This window comes from Myodes glareolus, chromosome 4 (genome assembly GCF_982192425.1).
Source record: "Myodes glareolus chromosome 4, mMyoGla1.1, whole genome shotgun sequence".
Lineage (NCBI taxonomy): Eukaryota > Metazoa > Chordata > Mammalia > Rodentia > Cricetidae > Myodes > Myodes glareolus.
In genome coordinates, this window is record NC_142029.1 from 71,106,355 (window position 1) to 71,134,051 (window position 27,697).

At 44.8% G+C, this 27,697-nt stretch overlaps 1 protein-coding gene across 3 annotated transcripts in view; it reads right to left on the reverse strand.

Moving 5' to 3' along the window:
* Nucleotides 1-11,475: 11,475 nt before the first annotated feature.
* The window catches only part of Tbcel (tubulin folding cofactor E like), a 57,898-nt gene continuing 41,676 nt past the window's right edge, over nt 11,476-27,697 (reverse strand). For all 3 annotated transcript variants that reach the window (XM_048417153.3, XM_048417151.3, XM_048417152.3), the window contains exon 8: nt 11,476-15,121. In XM_048417153.3, coding sequence (XP_048273110.1) covers nt 14,803-15,121 — 319 coding nt within the window. In that variant the 3' untranslated portion in view covers nt 11,476-14,802. The remainder of the gene's footprint in view (nt 15,122-27,697) is intronic.

Genomic DNA, 27,697 nt, shown 5'->3' on the forward strand with positions numbered 1-27,697 from the left:
AGTAAATCTGAAGATCGGTTTCAGGACTGCGTGGAGAGTCTCTTTTCCTGAAAAACTAGACCTCCCCCCTCCTTTAAAAGGAAAAAAAAAAAAAGTGGATTCAGATGGAAATGTCAGGTACTTGGAGCCGAAACCTTGGTTTTCTCTGATCGGAATCACTTTGCACTGAAAACACAAAGGAAACCCTCCCTTTCTCTTTGTACCCAAGAGAAGGCAACTGTCTAGCATTACAGAATTAGCATCCACCAGCATGGGAGAAAACCCAACAAAGCGGCTCCCTCCGACAGTTAAATGAAGTTGGTTTTCTACTGAAGTTTCCTTTTTCTTTCTCTCTTTCTCTCCTTCCTTCCTCCATCCCTCCCTCTGTCCCTCCCTCCCCCCTCTGTCTGTCCCTCCTTTCTTTTTCTTTCTCTCTGTCTCTCTCTCTTTCTTTCCTTCCTTCTCTCTCTTCCATTCTCTCTTTCTTTCTTCTTTTCTTATCTGTTCACATACAGACTCTATTCTGATCCCCTCTTCCTCCCCGCCCCCACAGGTATATATAAAGTATTTAATGAAACTTTCTCAAATGTGTCTAGGTTTTTATTCCTTGTTCTCTGTCTCTGATTCATTCAGAGATGCTCAGGGGCACTTCCCAGGCAAACAAGAAAAGGAAACTACACCTGTGACACTTTCACTGATACCCATAAGGGTCTTCACAGGTAGTGGGGTACAGGCTTCCCCTGATGAAAGTGCCCAGGAAGGACTTTGGAAGGCAGTTCAAATAAAGAAAGTCTGTTCAGCTTGATGCTTGCACAAGACCAGTGAACATAAACTAAATCCAATCCAAATTAGTTAACCCTGGACAAATATACATACAAGCAACACTAGATGAACTCAGTAGATTGTGTTTACATTTGTGCATATATATACATATATATACATACATATATTTGTATGTATGCAAGTCTATGTAACAGTTGATAGATTGTTAATTATGTAATAATCTATGTAATAATTAAGAGATCATGAATTTGAGAGGAGGGAGGGAAGGAGGAGGGTAAGAGGGATAGAGATACAATCTTCATGCACAAAAATCTCAAAGAAAAATTTTAACATGTGGAGACTGCAAAATAGCTCTTGCTACCATCAAAATTAAAATACTCAAAGTGGAATTCATTTGAAAGAAAAAGAAGAAGTAATTTGGATGCAGTGGAGAGGTCCTCTTGTGAATCAAATCAATAGGAATTTTACATTTATCCAACTCTTTCTCTGGCCAGACACTGAAATGTTGCCTGCACCAGAAATAAAATAAATCAAAACAATCCCAGTTTTGCATATGTTGTGCTAAAAGGACAAGAGTGTTAGGAGAACCAGGTTTTTATCATAAGTTTCCCCATCTTTTGCCAAAAACCTGTGATAATTGTGTTAGCATTGCACAATGCGTTTATTCTTTCCCTGGAAATGTGAATTCTCCCCATAGACTCACTTACAGATGTCAAATGACTCCTTTCTTCCAACAGGCACACATTTATGTAACGGAAGACATAGTTGTTTGGTGCCTGTGTAAACTAGAATTAAATTCAAGTTCAAGACTCACCTAGAGCAACAGAACCCTTTGCCTGGTCCTGATTAAGCTTTTCGTCCAGTCTCATCAGACCTGAATGTCCAGAGGTAAAACAGGATGAATCTTAAAAACCCTGCTGGTGGCATATACTAATTGCTTCAGTTTCCCTTTCTCCTGCACTCAAGGATATTTCTACCTCAGCCTTTTGACCCATATTAAATTCTTTATCCTTCTTGAGGCAGGACTGCTGCTGGGAGGGAGGCCATCTGGGCAGAACCATAGTCACAAGATGGCAGCATAAATGAGTAAGAACGACTTTGGGACTCTGGCGACCAGCGAGAACCAGGTGCTTGGGAAAGAGGCTGATCTGGCCGAGGCTTGCTGGGTTGGAAGCGGGTGGGGTGGGGGCGTGCTCTGGTTGCATACTCTGGTGGCCACAGATGGATGAATAACAAAGGTTTCTATTCATGGCAAGACACATTGGGTTGAAGGTGTGAGGGGCATAAAGATTCCTGCCAGGATTTAGACAGGGGATGGATGAAGTTGGGGTGGGTCGGTGCCAGTTACCCAGGATAGTCCTGCTTTATAGACATGACATAGATTGACACTGCTTCATAGCTGACAGAAAAGACACCAGGGAAAGAAGTAAGCAAAAATGCATTTCCCTGAATGCAAAGAGAGCAGTTGTTAGGCACTGACTATAAGAGATGACTGATTGGAGCGACTGGGAAATGAGGCAAGATGCCCTGTGGGGAAGGTTTTGCTCCAGAGAGTCCCGTGGAGTGACAAGATCTGTTAGGTGCTCACATCAAGAAGCACTACTAGATAACAACAGGGCCTATGTGGAAAAAACTACATAAATTACACAGGCATACACACATGCCTATTATATGATTCATTATAAATACATATTTATGCATATTCTGTGTATACATAAAATTGAATATAAATATCTTTACGTACATAGTCATGTGTCACACGACAATATTTCTGTCCACAGCAAGCCACATATACAACAGTGGTCGCAAAAGATGACATCACCAAGTTATACTGTAGTCCTAGTTGGTGTAAGAACTCTGACGTCTGCGCAATGACAAAGTTGCCAGCAATATATTTCTCAGAGAGCATCACTGTCATTACGCTGGGAGATACAGGTGTAAAGGAGAGATGGCTTCGAGCATTTGAAACAGCCCCCTCCCTGTCAGTCAAGGTAGTAAATACAAAAGAGGATGCATTCTGGGCTTGGGAGGGGGGATTGACTGGTCAAGATTACCGTCACTCTTAAAAGCTGAGGGGTGGTGGAGTCTATCACTGGTCAGGCTGCCGGCTAGAGACTGGCTGTGCACGACTGCAGACTAATCAAAGCGGTAGCTGCCTTGCCCAACATGCTCTCTTTTTCAGAGCCAACGAGTGTGGCTTCAGGTACATGAATGAAGGCCAGCAGTAGCTTCTGTCTTATGAAACAGAGAGCAGCACACATTCCAAGCTTTATCCCAGGGCTATGGGCAGTCACCACGATAGTTTGAGTGTCTTAGTGTAGCAGTGTTGAGAGTTGTACCTCAGGAGAAGTGTTTTGAGTAGAGATGTGTTAGAGGTGGAGCTTCGCTGTTCAACTGATGCTGTCTCGGGAGAGCAAGCTATAATTCTGGTAAGGCAGGGCCACCATGAGAGCAGGCTGTTGTGAAGTCTTGGCCTCTGCTCTGCTCTCTTTTCCATCCTGGCCTTTCTTCTTTTCACCATGCCTGGAACAACAGAAGGCGGCCACACTGAGCAGCACCAGCATCATTCTCTTAGACTTGCAGAATCATGAGACCAACAAAACCTCTTTTCTTTATAATTCACATGGTCTCTGGCATTCTGTTACAATGTCAGACAATGGACTAAGACACTTCTTTCATAATATAATGCCGAGTGTTCTGCACCATCTGGGTCTCCCAGTACATCATGCTGATTCACTACATAGTAACAAACCTCAGCATCCTGGGCAGAATGTGCTAGGGATGGCAGAAGGTTAGATGTCCTGGTGCCATCTGTTCTACAAAGTGGAAGATAAATCCTCCAGACTCGAAAGTACTGTTTTAAGAAAACTTTCAAAACCTGGTGGCCAAGAACACCTCATCCAAAGTGAAAGGCAACATCCTTGTTTTGTAGCTCTAGAAGACTCTCCTTTCTTTGTCTATGCTTTTAGGTTCTGAAGGCCACACATTCCAGACCTAGGAAAATTGCTCCAGCCCTGGAGGTCAGCCCGCATGGAGCTGGGCCGAGAGTGTGAATGAATTCTATAGCAGCTCTAAGCTACAATGCAAACAGCTCTGTCACTTGGGCCATAGGTCCTGCTGACCATTTGATGTGGGAGATGTTAGTGGTGGAGAAAGATGAAATGGGTAGTTCCTAGCAAAGCTTGGTGGTTTAACTACAATGTAGGCCCTGGTGTTCTGCAATCAGGTCACACCTCTGACAGCAAAAAGATACGCCTCTTCAAATTAAACTGCTGGCATGTGACTGGGGCCTCTGATGGGACATTTGCCCAAGAGACCAATGGCCATGTGGTCATTTTCTTTTATGATCTGAGTCCTATTTGATCCAAGGTCCAAAGGCAGGTAGACCCAAGCAATCTATCATAGGGTGGAAATGATACTCAGAGAATAGTCATGAACAAGCTGCCTAACTAGGTAGTTCAGACTCTATCACCTGCCACCCAGAACTCAGATCCCACCAGAGTTTGGGTAGGTGATGTGTACTCTGTGTGTGTGTGTGAGAGCGCGCACTTATGTGTATAGCGGATAAATTGTAGCTATGCGACAGCATTACACGTATGTCTTGTACAATTCTCCTGGGAATTCTCATGAATGTTGGTGGTTTTTAACAATGAGAAGGAGGCATCTTCCTGGTGTGTGGAGCTTTGGGTAATTCATCGCACCATGAACTTTTCACCAAAGGAGAAGAGTTTTGCGGAGACAGTATGTGCAAACTCAAAGGCAGTGCTGAACCACATTGCCAGCTGGACAGCGACTCAAAAAGTTGGAAAACCAGTGACAACAGTGACAGGGAGGTCTGGCGTGGAGACGTGTGACAGGGCGGTCTGGCGTGGAGATACATGCATAGACAGAAGGGAGTGAATGCAAAGTGTGAAGATCTCTGTGTCGTATATAAACACCCACGAGAGCATCTGCTACGGAAGAGGGACTCGGTAGACAAAAGCACTCGACAGGCTGATGTGAAGCAGGCTTTGTCAGGGTTGGTACAATGGGTACATTTGTAAGGTGGCCACAGCCACAGGGATGGAGACAGAGGGGACCAAGGCTATTAACTCCCATTTAGCAAGGCTCTCCTAGTGCCTCTGATCTCCAAATGCTCAATCTGTGGACGACCGAGCACAACTGAGCCCCCAGCATGCCACTCTTTCTCAGGGACAGGGAATGACCTCAAATGGCAGAAAAATGATTCAATCAAACCCCTTTTACCCTGGAAGGCTGAGCAGAGATAAAGCCTAAACTTAAATATTTATAGTTTAGATAAGAAGTGTCCTCCAAAAGACTCATGCATTCAAGTCTTGGTTTTGAAGCTAGCAGTGTTCAGGAGTAATTCTCTGGGGAAGCAGCTAGATCCTAAGGGCTCTGGCACTGACTAGTGCTCCCCAGGTTTATGTTTTACAGACTGTTGGGATGTTGCAGAGCTGTGGAGAAGGACCTGGTTGGAGGAAGTATGTCACTAGGGGCCTGTCACTAAAGAACACATCTGGTCCTGGGCCTTTCTTACATGCTCTTTGCTTTCTGGCTTTCATAAGGCAAATAGCACACTGCTGCCACCATATTCTGCCTTACCCTAGGGCCCAAAGCAATGACTCTAACCACTAGGTCCAGGCAATCCATGAATTGAAGCGTGAAACCACTTCTTTCTCTCGGATACCTGCCACAGTGATGAAAAGTCTGCCTAACACAAATGAACATGCTTTTCTTGCCCAGAGGCTGGAACCAGCACTATCAATGGGAGCAAGGCTTGCAGGACGCAAGATCCAGAGGTCCTCACTAGTAAAAGCATTTCACAGTGAAGGGACTGTGAGTGTGGGCCCTGGCAGTGGATATGCATGTCACAGCATAAATAGCATGGCTGAGCTGACGCCATCCCAAGCAAGCAGTGAAATGAATGGCAGATGCAGCAGGGATGGGGGTACTCTCAGCAGAGACACAGCAAGAACCCATGGAACCACAATCTAGGATGGCCTGGGTCCTTTGTGTTAGACGAGCTGACAAGATGAACAGAGGGCAAAGGGCTCCATTTACAAAATGGGTTTGTGGGCAAATAATAACGTGGAGCTTGAGTAACTCCCTCTGGTGCCTCTTGGTATGACTTTGCTTACTTGTGACTGAGGGACACGTGTGACAACCACAGACCGAGCAGCATACGGTTACCGGGGTCTCGGGATATCCACAAATCAAGGTTCGGAGGAAGCTATCAGGTAAGCTTCTATGTCCAGCATAAGACAAGGGCTGAGGTGCTACAGTAGACAGAAGAGGGGACTCTTCTGACACCGGTTAGGGCCCTGCAATCAACTGCAGTGACAGGCCAGATGTAGATCACGACCCTAGCCTCCCTCTCCCCAGTTCCCCCTCAGAAACAGGACCTCAGAGCCTAGAGCAGTTTCCCCCAGTGGTGAAGGAGGACTGGAGCCATTCTTGCCTCGGGTAGACTCTGTCTCCACAAGACACAGCGGACAGATCTACCTTTGGTGATTTCCAGGAGACTGGAAAGAATATGGTATGAGAACAGCTCCCAACAATCACCCCTTCAGGGTCCACACTGCGTTCAGAATGGGGGTATCTTCTTGTGCCTCCACCCCAGTGACTAAGAAAATCACTGGTAGAAGGCCAGAGCCAATTCTGTTCATGCCAGGACTCACCCAGCAAAACTTCTTATTCCAGAACATTCCTTTGGATGGGGCTACCTTTGATGGATCTGCAGCTCAGTCTGAAGGCTTTTCCTGCTCCATCCTGATGCTTCTCTTTCCTTTCCCGGGTGTTACTCCCCACAGACCTGCCGTTCCCCCACCGTATCTCAATTTTTGCTTCCCAAGAAACTGAGCCTGGGGTGTTGTTGCCCTGAACCCCATAAAAACTTGGTGTTTCCTGAATACACTTATTTCTACCACTTACCTGGTGACTAGTGAGGGCCATCCCCAATGCCCCCAGATCTAGCTAACTGAGGCAACTATTATCTAAGACTATCCATGCATTTATTTCCCTAGGAAAGAGTAATAGCATATCCTCAAAGTGGATGGCATGATGGGGGAAAACACAACTGTGTTCCTCTGGGCGTGTGTTCTACACAATAGATTATAACACACACACACACACACACACACACACACACACACACACACACCGAATAACCTCTTAGAGTCTCACTCTAGAAGTACACCTCTTCTATTTGCCTTCAGATCTTCACTCCAGGTCCTCTGGGTTGACTCCCAGAGGACGGCATACGCATATAAACAAATGACTTCTCGTCTTTTTTGTTTATTTGTTTAAGATAGGGTCTATGTAACCCTAGCTAGCTTGGCCTGTGCTCTGTAGACTGAGGCGGCCTCAAATTCACAGTGATCCACCTGCCTCTGTCTCCTAGGTGCTAGGATTAAAGGTGAGCAACACACATCCAGGTAATTTTATTCTCTTTATTGCTATATGGAAGGAGCATGATGTGACCACAGCAGACACAGGACAACTCTCGGAAGCCAGCTCTCTCCTTTCACCTTTGGATCTAGGTTTTGGATGTATGTCGCCAGGCTTGCACAGCAAGTGCCTTTACCCGCGGAGCCACCTTGCAGGCTCAGTTTTCCATCCTTAAAAACAAAGTTTTAAAACCCAATAATATTTTCAAAATTTATTATTCCCCTAAGTTATATTTCTTTCTGTTCTAGCCACATTTGTGCTGTATATTCTGGGCCAATATTCATATGAAAAATATGATGTTAGATCTTTGAAAATCACAGAGTGATGCTTATTAATGTTTATTTATGAGTCAGAATACTCTCTAAAGGCTCAATAACAAAAGATGTTCATATTTGAAATTTTAGACATTTCAAATATTCTGAAATTTCTGAAACCAACTTAAGTGTGTCTAAGCAAAGAATTCATTATTAATTTGTGATATTGGGAAGGGGCCAGGGCCTCACACACACTAGGCGAGTCCTGTACCATGGGGCTGCCTTCCTAGCTACAGTTAAGCAGCTAAAACACGAAGTTCTAAGTAGACTCATGCAACTAAACCCTCAGAAGTGGCTTTGTTCTAACATCCATGCAGGCACATTGAGATTGGAGGGCACAGGCTCACTATATTCTCCATCCCCACAAAGAACAGCACGGGTTCTCTACAAGACACTTGAATGGCAGGCAAGAGTCAGCTCCGACTAAAGCTGATTACAGACAATAAACACAGGGTTTCAGGACAAGGGACCCGACTTCCAGGGGCACTCAGGCGAAAAACTGCCCACACATTGTTCAACCTGAGTAACCCTTAGGCCTTCTGTGGCAGAGATGAATCCTCCCAGGCCAGGCTGCAGAGAACAATGGTTCTTAGGACAGGTGACGTGGGCTCACTGTGATGATTATATGTCAACTTGATATGGTGGAGAAACACTGACTTTAGTAAGGTCCAACTTGGGCATGTCCCTGGCAGCGTTTCCGAAAACTGGGTCTGAAGGGCTCCGATGTCACCGTCTAACTGACTGATAGACTCAGAATCTGATAGACAGTTGATAGTCTGTGGAGACCGTGGGGGGTGGGGCCTGCCTGAAGAAGTGTGCTGTGGGTGGTGTGCTTCCCATGGGTCTATCCTGACCCCGCCCCTTCCTGCTTCTTCTCTGCCATGTTTACCTTGCACTGTGAGGTTCTATCTCACCAAGAGCCCAGAACCAATAGAGCTGATTGGACTGAAGTCTCTGAAAAATCTAAACCAGAATGAACCCTTCTTTCCTTGGGCCTGATACCATACGGCATCGGTCATGTGTTGAATCCAAGTGCCTTGGCCCACAATGCCTGGCTGGGAAGGAGAACTCTTTGCCAAAACCCCACGGTACTAAGCTCAACCACAGTAAAGTTTTAGACTCTGTAGGGCTATGCCAAATAATAAATCATTGCAACTTTGTGTTATTTTGCTTTTGTTTTGTTGAGACAGGATCTCACTGTGTAGTCCTGGTTGGCTTAGAACTCACTATGTAGACCAGGCTGGCCTTGAACTCACAGAGACTGACCTGCCTCTGCCTCTCAAGTGCTGGAATTAAAGGTGCAAACCACTTTGCCTGAGCCTTTATATGTTAATTTTGTATTATTCCACTGGAGAATGATTTGATCCAGCGGCCCCAGACATGGGAATGTAGTCTCTAGACACTTTCAAACACACAAAAGACCCTGCAATGCTTCTGGCAACAAGCTGCAAGTAGCAGAGAGAGAGAGAGAGCGTGAAGAGAAACTCAAATGTACCCAATAGGGTACCCATCAGATACATCAGTTCATACAATGGCTACTTCCACTGTATAAAGAGGCTAAGATGATTTCCTACATCCTATCCCAGAGGCATCTCCAAGGCACTCTTCATGGACAAAGAAAGCAAGGCTGCTGACAGCACACAATGTGCACCCTTGGCCGTGTAAGAGCAAAGCAGCTAGAATGTATATTTGGATTTGCTATTATCTGTGTAAACTCTGGGAGACACGGAAAGGAACAAAAGACACAGTAGAGATATTACAGTGGGGGCTTTTCAACGTCTCCCTTACATTGCTGGAGTCCTGAGCCTTGTGGAAGTCGCCTGTTGGAAATTAAATTTAAACATCTTTTTTGTTTTGTTTTGTTTTGTTTTGTTTTGTTTTGTTTTTCAAGACATGGTTTCTCTGTCCTGGAACTAGTTCTTGTAGACAAGGCTGGCCTCGAACTCACAAACATCCGCCTGTCTCTGTCTCCCAACTGCTGGGATGAAAGGCATGTTTAAACATCTTAATGTTGTCTCTTTGTAAATGTAAAATATGAAACTTAGTAAAAAAAAAAAAAAAGCATTTTAATACAACCGAGACAATTCACATCACCCCTGCTGTATTTTCTGAGTAAAGGAGACAGCTGCCCTCAAAATGTGCCCATGGCATTTTTCCTCTTTAATTCCTTCATGTCTGACCCTCCCATGGCTGTTCTTTCTTAACACTCCGATTGCGTTACTTGAAGTGACCGAGGATGAGGTGGCTGTGAAGGACTCCACATACTCAAACTGCACTGGAATTGGCCTGGCAGACTCAGCTTCTGCAGTCCAGAATAGATAACCCACATCCTCTGTTTTGTAGGCAATATTTATATGCTTCACACAGCTCCTGCTTGAATGCAAGGGAGGAACAATAGCAGTGGCAGCCACAAAAGGCCTCCACCAAGCTATAAACATATTCTCCCCCTCCTTGATGAATGTTGATTGCAGTTCACTTGGAATGCTGGAACATTCTTGACGTTAATCTCAACTGCAACGGAGCACCCCTCTCACCTTTGGCTCCATACTGAAACCAAGAATGACCTAAGTGAAAAGCCGAATTAGCAGTCTCCTTACATCATATTACAGATTCATTTTGTTTTATCGACAGCACCAATCACAAGCACCCAATATGGCCTTTCAGAGAAGTAGGAATCTCAGTAGCTGGCTACCAACCACAAAGTGACAATGACAGAGTTGACACCGGGGTCTATGAAGCTGGACTGAGCACTGTCAGCCACACCAGTGACTCTGTTCTGAGCGACATGAGGATTAACAATGAAGGTGCAGGTTGGAAGGAGGGCTGCAGCCCCAGGTACGGCACACAGCTGTCAATTCGCTGGAGCCAAGCGCCATTTGCCAGTTGTGCTGCTTTGGACAAGTTAAATAACCTATCTGTGCATTTCACTCACTGGGGAAAACCGTTACAGTAGTGCCTGCCTAAGTCAACAGGAAGACCAATGGGAGTTTCTGTTCCAGAGGGGCTGGAAAGCGACGTGTGACCTTAGGGGTACCTGGAGGAAGCAGCAGTAGTTTCAGATCAGTTGGATGCCTAAATGCGAATCTACCTTCTAAGTATTGGGAGCACCTAAAAATAAATGATAACTGTGGGAGCTGGAATGTAATTGGCTGCCACTATCTCATAGGGAGAGGCACTATTAGGAGGTGTGGCTTTACTGAAGTGGGGATGGCTTTGTTGGAGGAAGTGTGTCACTGTAGGGACGGACATAGATTTCCTATGCCCAGGATACCAACCAGTTTCTCAGTTGAATTTCTGTTGCCTTCTTATCAAGATGTAAGGACCCTCAGCTCTAGCACCACGTCTGCCTATCTGCCACCATGTTCCCCATCATGATGATAGCAGACTGAACCTCTGAAACTGTAAGCAAGCCATCCCAAGGAAATGTTTTCCTTTATAAGAGTTGTTGTGCTCATGGTGTCTCTTCACAGAATTAAAACCCCTAAGACAGTAACTAGACAGACTTTAACCCAAAAGTTGAGGGCATCCACTCTTTGAACAGGAAGCAGACCTCACCTCAACTAAACAGAGGACACTTACACCCTTCTGAAGCACTGAGAGGACTTCATGGGCACTAACTACCTTTTAAGTACAGGAGCACACTCTCTGGTCCTTAATTCCCCAAAGAATGTTAATTCCCACCAGCTTACCAGGATATCATAGAAAAACAGATAAGGTTAAAATGCCCCAAACCTGTAGAGAATGTTTTTAAGAAAAATGGCCTCTGAGTAAAAACTGGCAAATCTGTACTTCATCAAAATGAAAATCTCAACCTTACTCAATAAAGAGGGTGCTGAATAGCTTAGGCGGCTCCTCCCAAGAGGGCATTCCAGAATCCATATCTATTTGTATAAAAACGACCACACGGCTTTGTCCCGATCCTCCAAAAGAAACATTCAGAACACAAGGAGCAAATGGACTTGGATTTTTAATTTTTTAAAGATTATCTCTCTATATATATTAATAAAAAGTGCAAAGAATAGACCTTCATGTTTAAATTATATTCTAAAATAAAATATATATATATATATTTATATTTTCATTAACTGCAGGAGACAACTGTAAAGGGCCTGAGAGTCCAGTCCCTCTCTGTCACTACAATAAACATACATTTTAAGGAAGCACCTATGAAAAACAGTAGAGTTCACAATAACATTTGGGGACACAGAGCTTCTGGGCATTCTTGAAAGCAGTTTGTTTGCATTTCGGTCTTACATGAATAAAGGGAAAAGTCAAATTCATAAACAGAAATGACAGTACGTAAGAACTATCGAGCATTCTGGAGTCATGTTCTACCTGCCCTTGGGCCTAAGCTGCAGTGCAGAGAGCCACGCTGTGTCAGGAAAAGCTATTAGTGGCGCGGCTCCCCCGGTGATCACTGCTGATCATCTCTGCTTTCTTATGCACCTGTGGCTACGGCTGCAGAGGTAGGCAGCTTCTTGTAAAGACATCTAATCCAGGAGATCTCAGCCATCAAACTCACAATCGACTGGGACCACAGCTTCAGCAGCTCCACCCACAGCGAAGACTCCTGATCTGGGTTTGGCTTTCTTTTTTGCGTTATTCCTTTCCTTTTCCACAAGAGAAAAGAATTTCTACTTTAGGAAGGCATGTTCTCTCTGCTACGCCTGAAGGCACATCTCTGTGACACCGGTGAGGACAGCGTTCTGCCTCTGGTCAACAGTGTGCTCCACTCAATCTGATGAAGTCAATAGTAAAATACAGACAACTACAGACAAGCATGGTGCGTGACGTGCAGACTCAAAGGTCCACGGTCTTTTCTTTCCTCCTTCTGTATCTGTTATAAAAACACTTTTATAACAGCTTATTATAAAATTATAATTATAAATGTCTACACAGCACCGATTTTTACTTCAAAAGCAGCCTCTTTCCTCAGCCACCCATTAAGTCTGAATACGCATGCTCAAGCAGCTTGTCTCCTTTACTTCTGTAATTCTAAAAGCCCAAGGACTGTATCTGAGATTTTCTTCATTAAAAATGATCCGGCAATTATTCAAACCACCAATTACAATGCCCTAGAATACCTACATCAGTTATTGGATAAGAAGTTCCCTTTACATGCAACTGTAATAAAGGATTAGGCCTGCAGAAGATAAATACTGTTCTGTAATAACAGAAGAAACAGGTCTCAAAGAGTAAAAAAGCGTTTCGTAAAACTTTGTCATATATAAAATATCTTATTGTGACCATTCCACTTATGACCAAAGTGTAAGTGCTCACTCTGCCTTCTGCCGTGGGACGGAAGTGGCTCCAAAGTTCAAAAATAAGAGTGCATCTGTTTCCCAGGCTGACGAAAGCAAAGTCTGCATTACAGTTTCTCCCGCAAACCCTCCGCACTCACGCATACACACAAAGCACCCAGTCTTCATCTTCGTGACACTGTCGCCACACTTTTCTTTTCTTATTTCCGAAAAAAAATCTGTCAAGAAAATGCGATTGCAAAATAACTGTCCTTGTCTCTACTGGCCTGATCCCTGCTGCTCACTTTTAAGATTCTGAGATAAAGTCTGCAACAGGAAAGCTGGCCACACTCATCTTTCTAAACCCTTTGGTTTTCACCTTTCGCGCTGCGGTGAAGCCGGCCTGCGTCTGTAGGCCTGAATCAATAGCTTTAGACGTACCGAACCTGAAGTGCATCAAGAGAACAAACACCTGCCCCATGGCGGAGGAAACTTGAAAACACAGTTCCCCATCCGTGAAGAAGTCATCAGAGTCCCCTAAGGAGTTTACAAGAAGCTAAGTTTGTAGGAGAGGTGGAACCCTATAACAAAGGTGAAAAGCCAATGGGGAGAAATAAAGACCAAAAACAAACAACAAACACACACAAAACCAACTAGGCAACAAGTGCATTCTTTGAAATCCTCTGTTGCCTCCCACCAGTAGCCAGTGGACTAGAAAAAAAATCTCTATACTAAAGAAAGGACTTAAATCTAACTAACAAAGAATGGAAGGTGAAAGAAAAAGGTTCCAGAGTATGTAAGGAATTGGTGTTAAATACTTTTGCAAAAGAAACCCGGGCAGTTGTGACACTCAAACTTCACTCATCGATTAGGCAAAAACCATCCATAGGGGACATAAAATAAAATACAAAACAAACCAACTGTTAATTATGACATCACAAAGTCCTAAGAAAAAGGTGGGAACCACAGTTCCCTTTGATTAAAGTCTCTCACTTTTAATGACATTGCAAGGACAAGGGCTTTGGATGGGGGACAAGGGCAGGAGAGCCAGCAGGCTCACTCTCTCCAACCCCTCCACCTCCTCCTTCACCCCTGGCCGCCCATCGGCTGATTCTGCTATGGAGTACATCCCCAGAACTGTCCAGGCTTGTCCTTTATTTCTAGTAGCTTATTAGACAAAGCAGAAAGAAAAGACGTACTGGGAATGATGGCTGATAATGCACAATGGGCGTCCGGCGGGGCGGCAGCAGAGAGGTTCAAGCCCTCTGCCCATGCTTTCAGGACAACGGCATGTTTCCTTGGGTTAGCTCCCACCTACTTCTCTATAAAAGCCTAACGGAGTTCCTGAGATCAGATTCAGGCTGAAAAAGGCTTAAAATACTCAAAAGCATTTAAAATGGAAAATGGGGGGAGATAAAATAGAGGGGAAAAAACCCCACTAAGTAAATTACAAACAGAATAAAACAAGTAAGTGTGTGCAAGTCAGAGTGAAAAAATGGAGCCCAGAAAGGAAAAGAGGAAGAGGGAAAGAATGACCGGAGATGAGGACAGAAGGTGCTGGCCCTTCAGGGAAGATCCCATCTCTGGATGTGAACACTGTGCACCACCCCTCTGAGGAACCACTCTGTCTTCCAGCCCAGCAGGAAAGAGCCCAGAGGCTGACAGATCCCAGCAACACAGTAAGAAGTCGGTGATTTCTCTGTCATCTTTCAAGAAAGAGAGGGAGAGAAAGACAGAGAAAGACAGACAGAGAGAGAGAGAGAGAGAGAGAGAGAGAGAGAGAGAGAGAAAGGAAGAGAGAGAGAAGCGCATAAAGACTGGAGATGCAGCAAGGTCTGCTGACTGAGCTGAAGAAATCTGTGGTAGAAAATACCAAAAACAATCCCGTTCTAGGGGAAGAAAATATACAAAACCCCTTCAAAAGCCAAACAAAAACCAAAGCGAAACGGAAATGTCCTTCTTCCTAAAGAAAAGCACACTGAAAACAAACACCCTGCAGGAAGTCCTTATGTGAGTTTTTACAAGGCTGGTAGAGGTTATTTTGTTTTTGATTCCACAAAAATTTTATCTCCATCCCTAATGCCGAAAGAGTGCAGAGCTCGGGAGCTGTACTTCATCTCTTCGGGGCCGAAGGGGGCCTCGTGGTCAAAGTAGTACAGAAGCATGCTGCTGGTGGGCAACTGGACTAGAGTCTTGAGTTGTTTCTTCAGTTCTGCTACTGTTTGGTCCAGACGGATGCTCATTTCTTCTACTTGGTCATTAAAATGGACTTCTACCTTTGCGCTGCTCTGGGGCCTTAGATCCACTTCTGCCAAAGGCTCCAATCTCCCGTATTTTGTAATGAGTTCATGATACCTAGGGTATAAAAAGAACAGTGTCACCTTCAACAACTCACTCACAACACACAAACAAATTGCTGCTCGCAGCATCTTTTCCCATCTTCTCCTGTGGCTGTCCCTTTCTTCCCACATGCAGAGCTACGGAATGACTGCTGTGGCTTCTGCGCTGTGCTGAGGCCAAACGAAAACCACAGGCTTGTGGAGAGAAGTATTTCTCTTGAAGATGAGCCCCATGCCTCTGCTATTTACAAACAGGCTTTGAGAGCTAGGGATGTCTCTCAGTTAGCGGCGTGATTGCAGGCCTGTCACCTAGCACTAGGAGGAGGTAGGGGCAGAAGGATTAGAAGTTCAAGGTCATCCTCAGCTAGATCAAGGTCAGCCTTGGCTATATGACACCCTCTCTCAAGCAATTGGGGATGGGAGAAAGTTAGAGAAAGAAAACAACCTAGAGAAGCAGGTGCTGCAGAGGTACAGGGAAGAGTCCATTCCCCAGATTGTGCTTTCCTTGGGTTATCACTGAGAAGCGAAAATGCCTAACTAAGCACATGTTTCTTGGTAATACAGGGGAAAGGTAGGGAGCAGTTTCTCCAAGTACCAAGAAGCCATAATTTATAGAACAATGATACCATGTATTTCAGCTATTATCCAACTCTTTCAACGAAGTCTTGCTGGAATGTTACAGCCTGGCCCCAGCTAAATACAAGAGTTATGAAAGGATCAAGGACTCATTCTTGGAAAAAAGGAGACTATAAATAAAGATGTTCTGTCACTGGGGCAGAGGTAAAAAAAAAAGCAAAGCACACTAAGAGAAAAGTGAGTTCTTGTGGTGAGAACAGGGTCCCCAATAGTAAGTTCTGACACAGAAATTCTTGTAGCCACTGCCAGGCTTGAGGGAATGAAGTCTGAGTTGATGGAGGAGGTGGGCAGTCTCCTACACACCAGAGAGGGAAGGAGCCACCGTGAGTCTGGCCGTAACTAAGACTTGCTGAGGTTAATCAAGGAGCAGAACTTGACAGTCACGTAGCATGATGCTCCAGCTCTCCCACTCTACTTCTGGCTTCCTCGGCACGATCAGTGTCATAATAAGGTTAGTAGAGCACTAGTGACACAGTAAGACATTGTGCTGCGAGATGGAGGGAGGGGCAGGGCAGAGCAGAAATAGCACAGGCCCTGACTTTCAAGTCTGCGTTGTGATTAACACGATGACTTTGCAGCTCACCGAGCCCTCTGGATCTGCTTCCTCATTCGCAAGTGTAGGATGCTCTGTCCTGCCCTTCCTACCTGAAGGACGGCCATAAATAAAACCAGTGAGTAAGCGCCCTGTACATTCTAAGTTCATATACAAAAAAGAAAAAAAAAAGACCTGGCATTTTATTTTTGGAGCTTACAATAGTAAAACACACACACCTTAGAACCTACAACTGAAGTGTCCTTGGGAGGGACTCAGAGAAGGTGCTGGGGTGACATGACAGCCTGTAGAACTGTCTCGAGTGCATGAGCCCAGATTAAAACAAACAAAACAAAACCCAAAACCACACACCATCAACAGCAACACAAGAATGGGGCATAACCCCATGGTCAAAACCTTTCTGATGGAGCCCAGAGCTCGGTAGTGTGGGGGACAGCAGATCAAGTCATATCTTCAGACTGTGGGAACCACTGCAGAGAAAGAAGGTAAAGAGAGAAAGTCTTCCTTAGTGAAAGACAGAGCCAGGAATGAAGGAGTCAGCCATGGTACAGAGGAACCAAGATGGAGAAAAGGCCCAGGGATCAGAAGCCTGCCTGCCTGTCCACTGTCAGGATGTTAGCAAAGGTTAAGCCATCACAACACAGGAGGACACACACACACACACACACACACACACACACACACACACAATGACCACAACCACCAGGACTTGAGATTGCAGAAGGCTCCACACTGAAACCTTCCCCATGCCTTCCTGTCACATGCCTTCACACAAGCAGAGACATTGCGATCATGCAATAGAAGCTGAAAAACGGCAGCAGAGGCCATATGGTCAAGGGAGCTGACCCAACTTAAAGACATGTTTCCCTTCCAGACTACAGAAAAGTAGAAACAAGAACAACACCCTCAAATTCTGCCTACAAGGGACAGAAGAGGCAACAACAAAGGGGTCAAGGAAAGCTAACACACGACAGGTTTCAGCAACCTGAGAAGTGTCCACTTCCAAACAAAAACTACATCAGCCCTAGAAACAGAAGCATATATCACAGGCAAAGGAGGAGAGGGAAGAAACAAGAAATAAGTTAAAAGGCAGAGGCAGAATGCAATCTGAAAGCAAGCACACCCAGAGGAGAGAGGAGAGGGTGCACAGGCATTGGTCTAGGAAGCAGTAAGAGTGAAAGTACAAAATCCAAGAGTTCAAGGACGATGGTGAACAGTTGCAGGGTGTGGGGTGGGAGGGAGAGAAGCGGTGGGTGCCACCACTGCCAAGCAGGTTAAGAAAGAATAGCCAAGGCCACTGTCCCTAGCCCAGTGCTGTGCAGCAATGATTTTAGTTGGAGAAAGAGGGAATAGAGTCCCCATGAATTCTTCTAGTGAAAAAGGTCAATAGCAGGATTAGAGAATTAATAATAAAACCTGAGCCTGCTTAAATATGAAACTAAAACTTAACAATGGTAACTTTTGTATTTCTAGACTCACTTGACATTGAAGACAAATGACATGATCTCAAGCATAAACATTACTATAGTTAAGCTACACCCACATAGAGCAACCAGCCTCACTGCTGCAAATGAGAAAGTGTATTTAGAAATCACATGATCCCTATGCTGGGACACTGTACTGTCCTATACATTTCTCAAGATTAACCATGTACAGAAACAACCGACTACTATCCCCAATCAGCTTTCTTCCAATCTTTCATGTCTTAGAAAACAGCACTGAAAACTATCCAATTACTCTAGCCAAACACTGAAAAGCTCGTCCAGCTTCTTCCTGTTATGTCTCTTTCCTCCAATGCTTTCATCCAATCAATTAACATGTTTAATTCTTCTTTCCCCTAAATGTTGTATTAATCTATCTATTGCTTCCTTGCCTGTGTGCCTTATGAATTCAAGTCACTCTTATTAATTGTCTTGACACACATATTCTTTCAATACATGTCTATATTTGTTGAATCTCTTCCTGGTTAGCCTTCTTAGACTGCAGAGCCTAAAAAACTAAAAACTACATTTCCCATATTCCCTTGCAGATGAGATTTAGCTTCCAACAGTATCAGTCAGCCCTGCATGGATCTAGTACACACAGCATGGGGACAGTCTGGATAGCAGCTTCTTCAATACCAGACTGAAGTTCAAGCAAGGTTCCGGAGACAACAGCCTGGCGGCATCCTGTTAATCTGGAGGTCAAGCTAAGGTGACTAGCTAAGCCAAGGACAGAGCTTGAGATAGGCACCCCCTCCCCTCCACCAGGTCACTACAGAGGTAACAGTGCCCTTGGAAGCACTTTTGTGGCATTATTCTAGAGGTGAGCCTAGGGAGGCGGGTGAGGTCTACTCTTCCAGTTCTTCTAAGGATTCTGTATGAACATTAGTCATGGCATAAAACCCCTTCTTAAGGAGCTATGACTTCCCATGAAGCTACAACAAATCCTAACATATGCTTAAATGAAAAGGGGCTACAAACTGCACAGATTGCAGTGGTACACTATTCTAGAGAAGCCAAAAGAACAGGCCCAGAAAACAAGCTGAGCTGACAGAGGGTAGGAGTCAGGGGAAAAGGCTTAGGAGGGAATATGTTTTAGATGATGGGAACTTTAGATTCTGGTTGTACTGTAGGTTATATAATGGGACTGTCAAATTCAGAACTTCAAACTAAAAAGGGTGAAAATGTACTCCATGTCAGTTATATTGCAATAAATCCGACTTTAAAAAAGAATAATGTAGGGCTACAAAAATGCCTCAGTGGCTAAGAGTGCTTGGTAGGCAAGCATGACAGTCTGAACAGAGAGCAGAACCCATGTCAAACACTGCCTCACCTCAGTACTGTGGACGGCGGGGCCCAGGAATTGTTGGGGCTAGCTGGTCACTAACTCCAGGCTAAGCTGGAGTCTATCTCAAAAGAAATAGGGTAGAAAGTGACAGTGGAGGACACCCACTGGCCTGTACATGTGCTCACAGCACAGACACATACATACATTCATATATACACGCATCCCAATTTTTTTAAAATCTAAAATGGATCCAGATATAAGGTAACCATTTAGTAGGATTCCAAGACAAAGGGGAAAAGCAGAAGGAACATTATTACTAGAAATGTAAAGGCGATGAACAGCGACACTGTCTGCTTTCCACACGGCAAGGCTCTCACTTGGATTCATACTAAAAGCGTGCAGCAGTACCGAATCAACTGCTTTGTGACCATATCCACACAGAAATTTAGCACAACTGCAGTGGCTTTTGTTAGGAAACCGCTGCCAGTGGTTGCCTGGGAACTACATGCTTCATGGCTGCTAAGCCTGTGAATAGAAAGATGAGCTTTTTGCTCTAAGTTTAAATTTTTCCACCAGACTTCATGTGGATGTATTGTCCTCAAAATGAAAACAGAGCAATGTAGAAACCGAGACACACAGCCCACAGATCATAAGAATACTGCTGTGAGTATGGAATCTTGAAGCTAAATGAAATACTTACTAGAAGAATAAGAAATTACCAGCCCAACTCATTTTACAAAGCTAGTACAACACTTAAAAACCCAGAAGAGCAGAAAATTATTATAGGCCAATTTTACATTTGAAAATAAATGGGAACATTCCAGATAGCATAAAATTAAATCCTACCTGCTTATAAAGGATATTTCTTAGTCTATAACTAGCTGAACACTGGAATGCAAAAATGGTTCAGTAAAGAAAACACATTGTTAAATCCAGACTAAAGGAAGAAAATGATAATCAGAATGCAAAAAAGACCATTCTATAAAAACTGGTGCTATTCAATGACCAAAGAAATACCCTAGAAAGTCAAGAATAAAACTATCTCAACTCAGTAAAAGTCCAGTTTCATGTCAGAATGCTTCACACTGAAGGCTGGATACATTCTCTTCAAACCAGGAAGGGGCTCACTGGACGGCTTCCTATACTACCTTTCAGTCTGGGTGGGTTTAAGGATTGAAGTCAGAGCCTCGATCATGCATGTGGCATAGTGTTCTACCATTTGAGCCACATCCCAGCCTGTTTGTCATCTTAAATATTACACCAGAAAAAGAAATGAGCAGCACAGAAATTGTCTGAGGAGATAGCTGTGCGCAGGGAACTCCCCAAGGAAGTAAACATGAACTACTCCATACGCCGTTAGGAGAGACAGACGACCAGCATGCAAAACCTTCCCTGGCCTTCCTAAAATGGAAAAGGGGATCTCATTTGAAAGAACAACAAAAATTAAGAAAGTACCTAGAAAGGAACTCAACAATGCTGTGTAAGACATTTGTGAGAGAAACAGAAAGCACCCGTGAAGGAAACAGAGCGTTCTGCATTCCACAGAGAGAGGGCAGTCAGCAGAGGCAGGATGATATTTCTCCCCACATACATCAACAAACTCACTGTGCTCTGTAGTTTCTGCAGGGTTCTGGTGAAACTTACAGTTCTAAAGGCTTCATGGGACACAAACAGCCCTATAATAACTAAAATAATTTGAAAACCACTGGTGAGGGAAAGGTTTACCTTTGTACACACAAGACCAGCACAGGCTTCAAGCCAGTCAAACTGCATCAAGGTGGGAGAGGAACTCACAAAATGTCACTCCTAGCTGAGGAGCTACTGGCAGCTCATAGCCACTGGAGAAGCGAGTTACCAGTTCAGTGGACGGCCCCACACCTATGCATACTGCCAGTACCAACTGGACTTAGTGGTAAAAAACAAAGAATAGAATAAATGAAGTTGGGAGGGAGATAAAGTGGGGAAAGTTGGAGGGGAGTGGGGATCCTGTTTCCAACAAAATACAACTGAAAAGACCAGGCGGAAATGCTACAGACCAAAGGAAGATACTTCATTTCCACAGAAATACAAACCCTACTTTATATTTTGGTGGTGGTTTTAAAAAGAGATATCAAAGATACACATCAAGTTATTGGCACGAGGGGCTGGAGAAATGACTCAACAGTTAGGAGCACTTACTACTAATTTTGCAGAGGACTTGAGTTCAATTCCAGTGCCCATATCAGACAGCTCGCAACCACCCAGAATAGCGGGATCTGACAAATTCTTCTGGCTTCTGTGGGCACCAGCACTTATGTGCACATACACCCCCCCCCACACACACACATACACGTACACAAACACGTACACACACACACAAAAATAAAACCTTTAAAAAAAAAATCTTGTTCTGGTTGCTTCCTGGAATAGGATGAGAGGAGAGGCGAAATGAACTCCATTTTCTTTTCTGCAATAGTATTTCTTCTTAATTAAAAATAAACTAAAGATAATGAGAAATTAACCTCATCAGTTCTGAATGGTGGAAATTTGGTGTTTTATTACTCTTAGTATTTCTCAATATTATTTTTCATTAAAAAAAACACAAAAAAGATAACTGGTTACTTGTTCTGGCCAAAGCTGAAGTTCATAGAGCAAAGCCAATGTCTGCAAGACCAGGGAACTTGGGAGGCTCATTCTCCCTCTCCTTGCAGGTTTATTAGAATGCTCATCTCTGACTGCTATCAAGATAGGAAGGCAGCTACCTCCTGCCAGGCTGGGAAAGAGGCAAGAAGTCAAAACCAAGTCCTGGGTAATTGGAATGACAAAGCCTGCAAGCTCCAGGGAAAGCTAACATTTCAGAGGGTCTCCAAGGAATGGGGAGGAGAAAGCCCCTTTGTCTCTCATCAGACTCCCAGCCCAAGGTGAGCAGTGCTGTGTCACCCGCTTGACAGAGGATGATGGAGCTTGGCAATGCACAGAACCCCAGGAGACCCGCGTCCAGGGGAGGAATGTTCTTCACAACAGCAGGCCCTCTGTGTGGAAGGAATATGAGGTAACGGACACAGTGTGCTAGGATTCCTCCAGCCTGGGAGACAAAACGGGCCTTCATCAGGGTGGTGTCTAAATACAGCCTGCTGCCCTGTCTCACAATCACAGGCAGATGCAATCAGCTCGGCTAAGAAAAGCCATTAGTCTCTAGCAGGAAAACACCCTCCATACTTCACAAAGCATACCACCGGTAACAACTAAGTAAGCACTCGAGGAACTGGCCGTCTAATCCTTGACATGGTAAAGAAGCCTTCCCGGACACAGCTTGGGGCAGGCAGCTTTGGGAGGGTGGTAGAGCAAAGACTAGCTTAAGGAAGCCCCCCTCTGGCTCTCCTGCAGGCTCTCGTGGCAGCACCGTGCAGCAGCTAACACTTAACTGTTAGGGCTTACAACTCATGGATGAAGTAGGAAATTTGAAAGTCTAAAAAAAGGCACCCCAAATCATCTACTTCCCCCTACTGCGCTCAAAATAAGAAGTCACTGCACCCCCAAAGATACATGGCATGCTGACATCCAAAGCGAAGCTGCCGCCTTTTGTCCTTTCTCTCTCTCTCTCTAAAGTTAAACAGTAGGCTCCATATTAGTTCAGGACTAAAGCAGCAATTTAATTCCCATCTCTCAGTGGAGATGGAGAGAGGAAGCAAACACAAGATAAAGGGAAAACGGTAAGCAGAAGCAATGTGACAGACATCTGATAAAGGGCAAAATAAAAATAATACACACGTGCAGGAGCCGTCAGCGCAGAGACTGCTGCCTCCCTGAACGATGTTTATATCCCCTGGAGGAGTCGCCACTATAAATATCTGAAAACAGTAGAGCCGTGCAATGTGGTTTCCAGGAACGGAATTCTATAATTCAACCAAACGTGGGCATCTCTAAAAAGACCTGCGATGCCGGCACACGGCCTCTTTTACTACAGTCTCCATTACTAGTTCAGTCTCCAGGTCTCTCTGCCCCTTCCTGAAACCAGAACCCAAGCCCACCTTCTGAACCGACCCATACACACCAACTTCCAGCAATTTCCTACTCACAGTAAGGAAAAGAACAGCTAAGTCCTGAGCCACCCACCCTGGTTGCCCTACCCCACCAGGGTCAGCACTGCCTGGTTCTACCTTTCACTAGTTATGTGAGAACACCCTCCAGAATCTTCTGCTCACCTTCATCAGGTTAACACAAACGTTTTCTAGGAAAGGACGGTCTTTTTCCTGACCTACCCCCTCACCCGCTCCGAGTGCAGTGATGTTGCTAACTACTGCAGTGTTCTAGGTCCTGGGGAGAAAGCCACTGGACAGGACCTGCTGCTCCTGCCAAGCTGACAGTACAGCGTGTAGGAGGGATGGAGGGACTAACTACAAACCAACAAATATAATGTGAATCAGGTGTTGGTGAGAAAAATCAACGTAGTTGAAGGGAATTACAGGAGGTAAAGGTGTGCTGTTTTAGCTAGGGTGTACAAAGACAGACTCTCAAATAAGGTGAAAGGAAGACAAAAAGCCACACAGGTAACCTGCTTGGAGCAGTCCAAACTGAGAGGGGTGGAGGGGTAGAACACGTGTGTCAGAGCCTGAGGCAAGAGGGTTACTAGATGCGTTGGTAGGCAGAAAGCAGGTTGCTGCTTCTGTCATGTGAAATATACACACACTTGAGTTCTGTCAACTGGTGGGTTCACGGACTGGTTACTAGGCTGCTGCAATGTAGCAGTACAGGGGAGACGCGGTGAAAGTTTAGATGCAAGAACATGACAAACAGAAATTACAAGCCATCTAAGGCTAGTTTGTGAAAGTCTAACTTAAAAAAGACAAGAACCCAGGTGGTCTAGATCAGTGGTTCTTGATCTGGGTTGCAACCCTTTTGGCAAAGCTCTGTCTCCAAAAATATTTACATTACGTTCATAATAGCAGCAAAATAGCTGTTCTGAAGTAGCACCGAGAACAACTGTGTGGCTGGGGCTCACCGCAACACGAGGAACGGTGTTAAAGGGCTGAAGCATTAGGAAGGCTGAGAACCACTGGTCTAGATAAAGACTAAGGAGAACGAAATTGTGGGTGACTTCATAGCTCTTGCAAGAGCTTAGGGCAGGAACAGAGGAGCGAGGAGTGGGCAGAGGGGCGGATGTAGGGGAGGAGGATCGGGTGTGGAGGGAACATATCAAAATCTGACACGCTCTGTTTCATCATCCAAGTGATAAACCAAGCAGATAACTGGATACACTAGTCTGAGGGACAGGTCAATGTGGCAGTTACCACAACACAGGTGACATTCAGAGACACAGGACTGGATAATGGTATGAAATGGATGAGTGCAGAAAAGAAGAATCTAAGGAGGAAAGGACTGGGAAAACTCAGTCTCTAGAGGTCAGGACCCAGCAGGGAAAGCTAGTGCCAGCTTGGGTCTAAAGCAAGTCTCTCCAGACACTGTTGTTTGCCCATGGACCCCCCAGTTCTGGCCCAGCGCCACTTGGTTTACAGCAAATATTCAGGAAATAAATTAAACTTTCCCCTGAATCCCGGGGCTAGGATCTAGAGTCAATTCCTAGAAGTTCTCCTAGTGAGGCAGAAGAATCCAGTAATTGAAACATGACCAGCCAGGAGAGGACATCTCTCCAGCCACCTGCAGCGCACACTCGATTTACTGTGAAACAGTATACCATCGCTCCACAAGCCACTGGGAGACGAGGCACAGAGGAAGGCTCTAAAAGAACGGGCCTATTGACCAGCAAACACCAGGATGCTCAAGGGCCAAGACTCCGAGAACAGAGGCTTTTCTTCTTTGGTTGTTTCACAAAGTAAATAAACACGCCGCCTGTGTCTGATGGCTCGGGAGGCCCCACCCAGCAGGAGAGGGCAGCGAAAAGGGTAACCAGGCACCTGTAGGCAATTACTGAACTCTTACAACACACGCCCACAACACTGATGTATGGTTCCCTTCAGTGCCATAAACATTTTATTCTGGGGTAGGAAAACAGACTCAGTAAATCTCTGGGTTTTCCACAGTGAGTTTCATTGGTAAGATGATCAATCATAACCAAACAGATGTGAAGAAAGCTACCATGTCACCAGGTTAGCTCTGCTACCTAAGGGACCCTTAGCTCAGCATCCCGGCCCTTCATGTGTCACTCAGAGACAACCTGGGTCTCTTTCCTCGCTGATATCTAAGTTAAGTAGAGTGACGTATGCCTAATTAACACGAGGCAGGAAAACCAGAGAGAGGTTTTCAAGGAACTGAAACTAGAGGAGACCGTAGAGGAAGTCAGGACAGGAAACCGAGTTACTAGAGGAGACCATAGAGGAAGTCAGCACAGGAAACTGAGCTGGACGCTGATTTAAGAGTACCACTCCCCCCAATACACCAACAGATTTAGTCAAAGGAAGAGAAATGTTTTCTCCAAAACAAATGGACACGCTTTCCAGGAAAGCAAAGCCCCTGTGACACAGTACAGTGGATTACCTCAGGAGTCACACTTCCATAGGGCTATGTGTGCTGCACCCGTGCTTTAGGAAGAAGTAATACAGGTAACTTGGAAGAGAAGAGGGTGAGTCCAGCACCAATGCTCTGCTCACGTGTCACTGCTCCCATTCACAGTAACGGCGGACTACATGCGCTATGCACTGGAGTATACATGGACTACATACTGTTTTCTTATCCATCGCTTCCTCTGCTGTCAACCATAAATGCCGCTACAGCTACTTTAAAAGTTGTATTACATTCATTTATTTTGTGGGTATGGGTGCCATGGCACATACGGAGGCACAAAAGGCACTTTGGGGAGAGAGTTTTCTCTTCTGAACCATGTGGGTACCAGAGATATTCATGCTGTTAGGCTTGGTGGCAAGCACCTTCGTCTGCTGTGCCATGTCATGAGCCCCCACAGTTTCTTTTTAAATGCATAACATGGTTTGGCATATCATTAGGGCTCAAAAAATTTGCTGAATAAATCCACCAGGAAATAAATATGAAAACTACTAGGGAATATGCATTGTAGTGGATGATGGAAGTCAACTTTGGCTATCTATATCTAAATTTGCCTCTGATTACAGCATTGGGGGAAGTAGGATGACTCAAAACACATGAGATGCAAGTAGCTAAAAAAAAAAAAAGTGTGAACAGTAAAGAGAAGATATTCTATGTTCCCCAAAAACTAGTAGAGAAGAAATGACATAGCCTGTCATTTTAAATCTTAAATACTAGGCAAAGATGCAGGCATGACAGCTTGTGTGTGTACTGCTGTGTCCATCACATGTGTGCAAGAGCACAAGGATGTCACAAGAGGGCATTAGATCCCCTGGAACTAGAGTTCCAGACTGCCACATGGGTGCCAGGAACCAAGCTGAGTCATTTGCAAAAACAGAAAGCACTCTTAACTGCTGAGTCATTTCTCTAGTTCCTTCAGAGGTTGTTGACAGCAGATGTAGATCTGAGGATTTGCGGGCATGGCTACAAAGATCCGATGGCAATGGTGGCATGCCACCTGCTGAGGTCTGTCCAACCTTCACTATCAGAAGCATGTTGCTCATGTATGGATACAGAAATCCTGGTCGGGCCATGGGTTCCACTGACCCTGTACGAGTATAATTCTCTAATCTTCTTGTCAGTTGCATGAGACACACAACATCCATTATTCTCTTACTAAATTCCTACCTGACTTAACTTGTCCAGAGTTGATTCCGTTGCTTGCAGTAAGAAATTAGTAGCAGAGATTGGATGAATTATCAGGTAATGAAGGGCAATCTGTGCTTGGTTTCTGCCTAGGAACGGCCAATGGGTATTATATCAGTGCTCACAGAGACATTCTTAAATCCACGTGGAAACGTGAAAGGACTAATTATCACCCTGGTCACATGCAAGGATTGGGGTGACTGACAGTGCTGCCAAGAATGAGGAGCTTATGAATCCAAGGCCAGGCGGCACAGCACCTATTAGCTTATGGGCTTAAATAAAAGGATATTAGGGTGAGATCTCCAAAAGCTATGTCCAGGGAGGAGACTAAAATGTAGGTACTATTCAAAACACAATCTAGTCAGGCATGGTGGTTCATGCTTATTATCCCAGCACTCACAAGGCTCAGGAAGGAGCATCAAGAATTCACAGCGAGGGGAAGGAGGGGGTAGTTCAGGGGTTAAGAATATTTCCTGCTTAGTTTGGTTCTCAGAAGACTTGTTAGGCAGCTAACAAATCAGCTGCTAATGCCAGCTCCAGGGAACCAAGGAGCTCTTCTGGCCTTCTTTATAGGCGTCCATACACCTCACCCTCTGACATACTTAAATCAAAATTAATTTAAGTCACATGAGTTTGAGGCTAGCCTGGACTACACCATAAAGATCCCATTCATGCCCTCCCTGAAAGAATTCTTTATTTTTCTAACAAAACAGCTAAGGCAGCCTTAAAAAAATATACAAGAGTTTATATCCTTCTTTCTTAACTGCAAGCGAGTAAAGTCTGATAATCAAATGGCGACAGCAAAGCTGAGGAGCGGGAAAGGAGAAAGAGGGCTGGAGACATGGCTCAGAAGGAGCACAAGCTGCTCTTGCGGAGGACCACGGCTTAGTTCCGAGCACTGCCACTGGGTGGCCCAAAGCTACCCACAACTCCAGCTCCAGGGGGATCTAC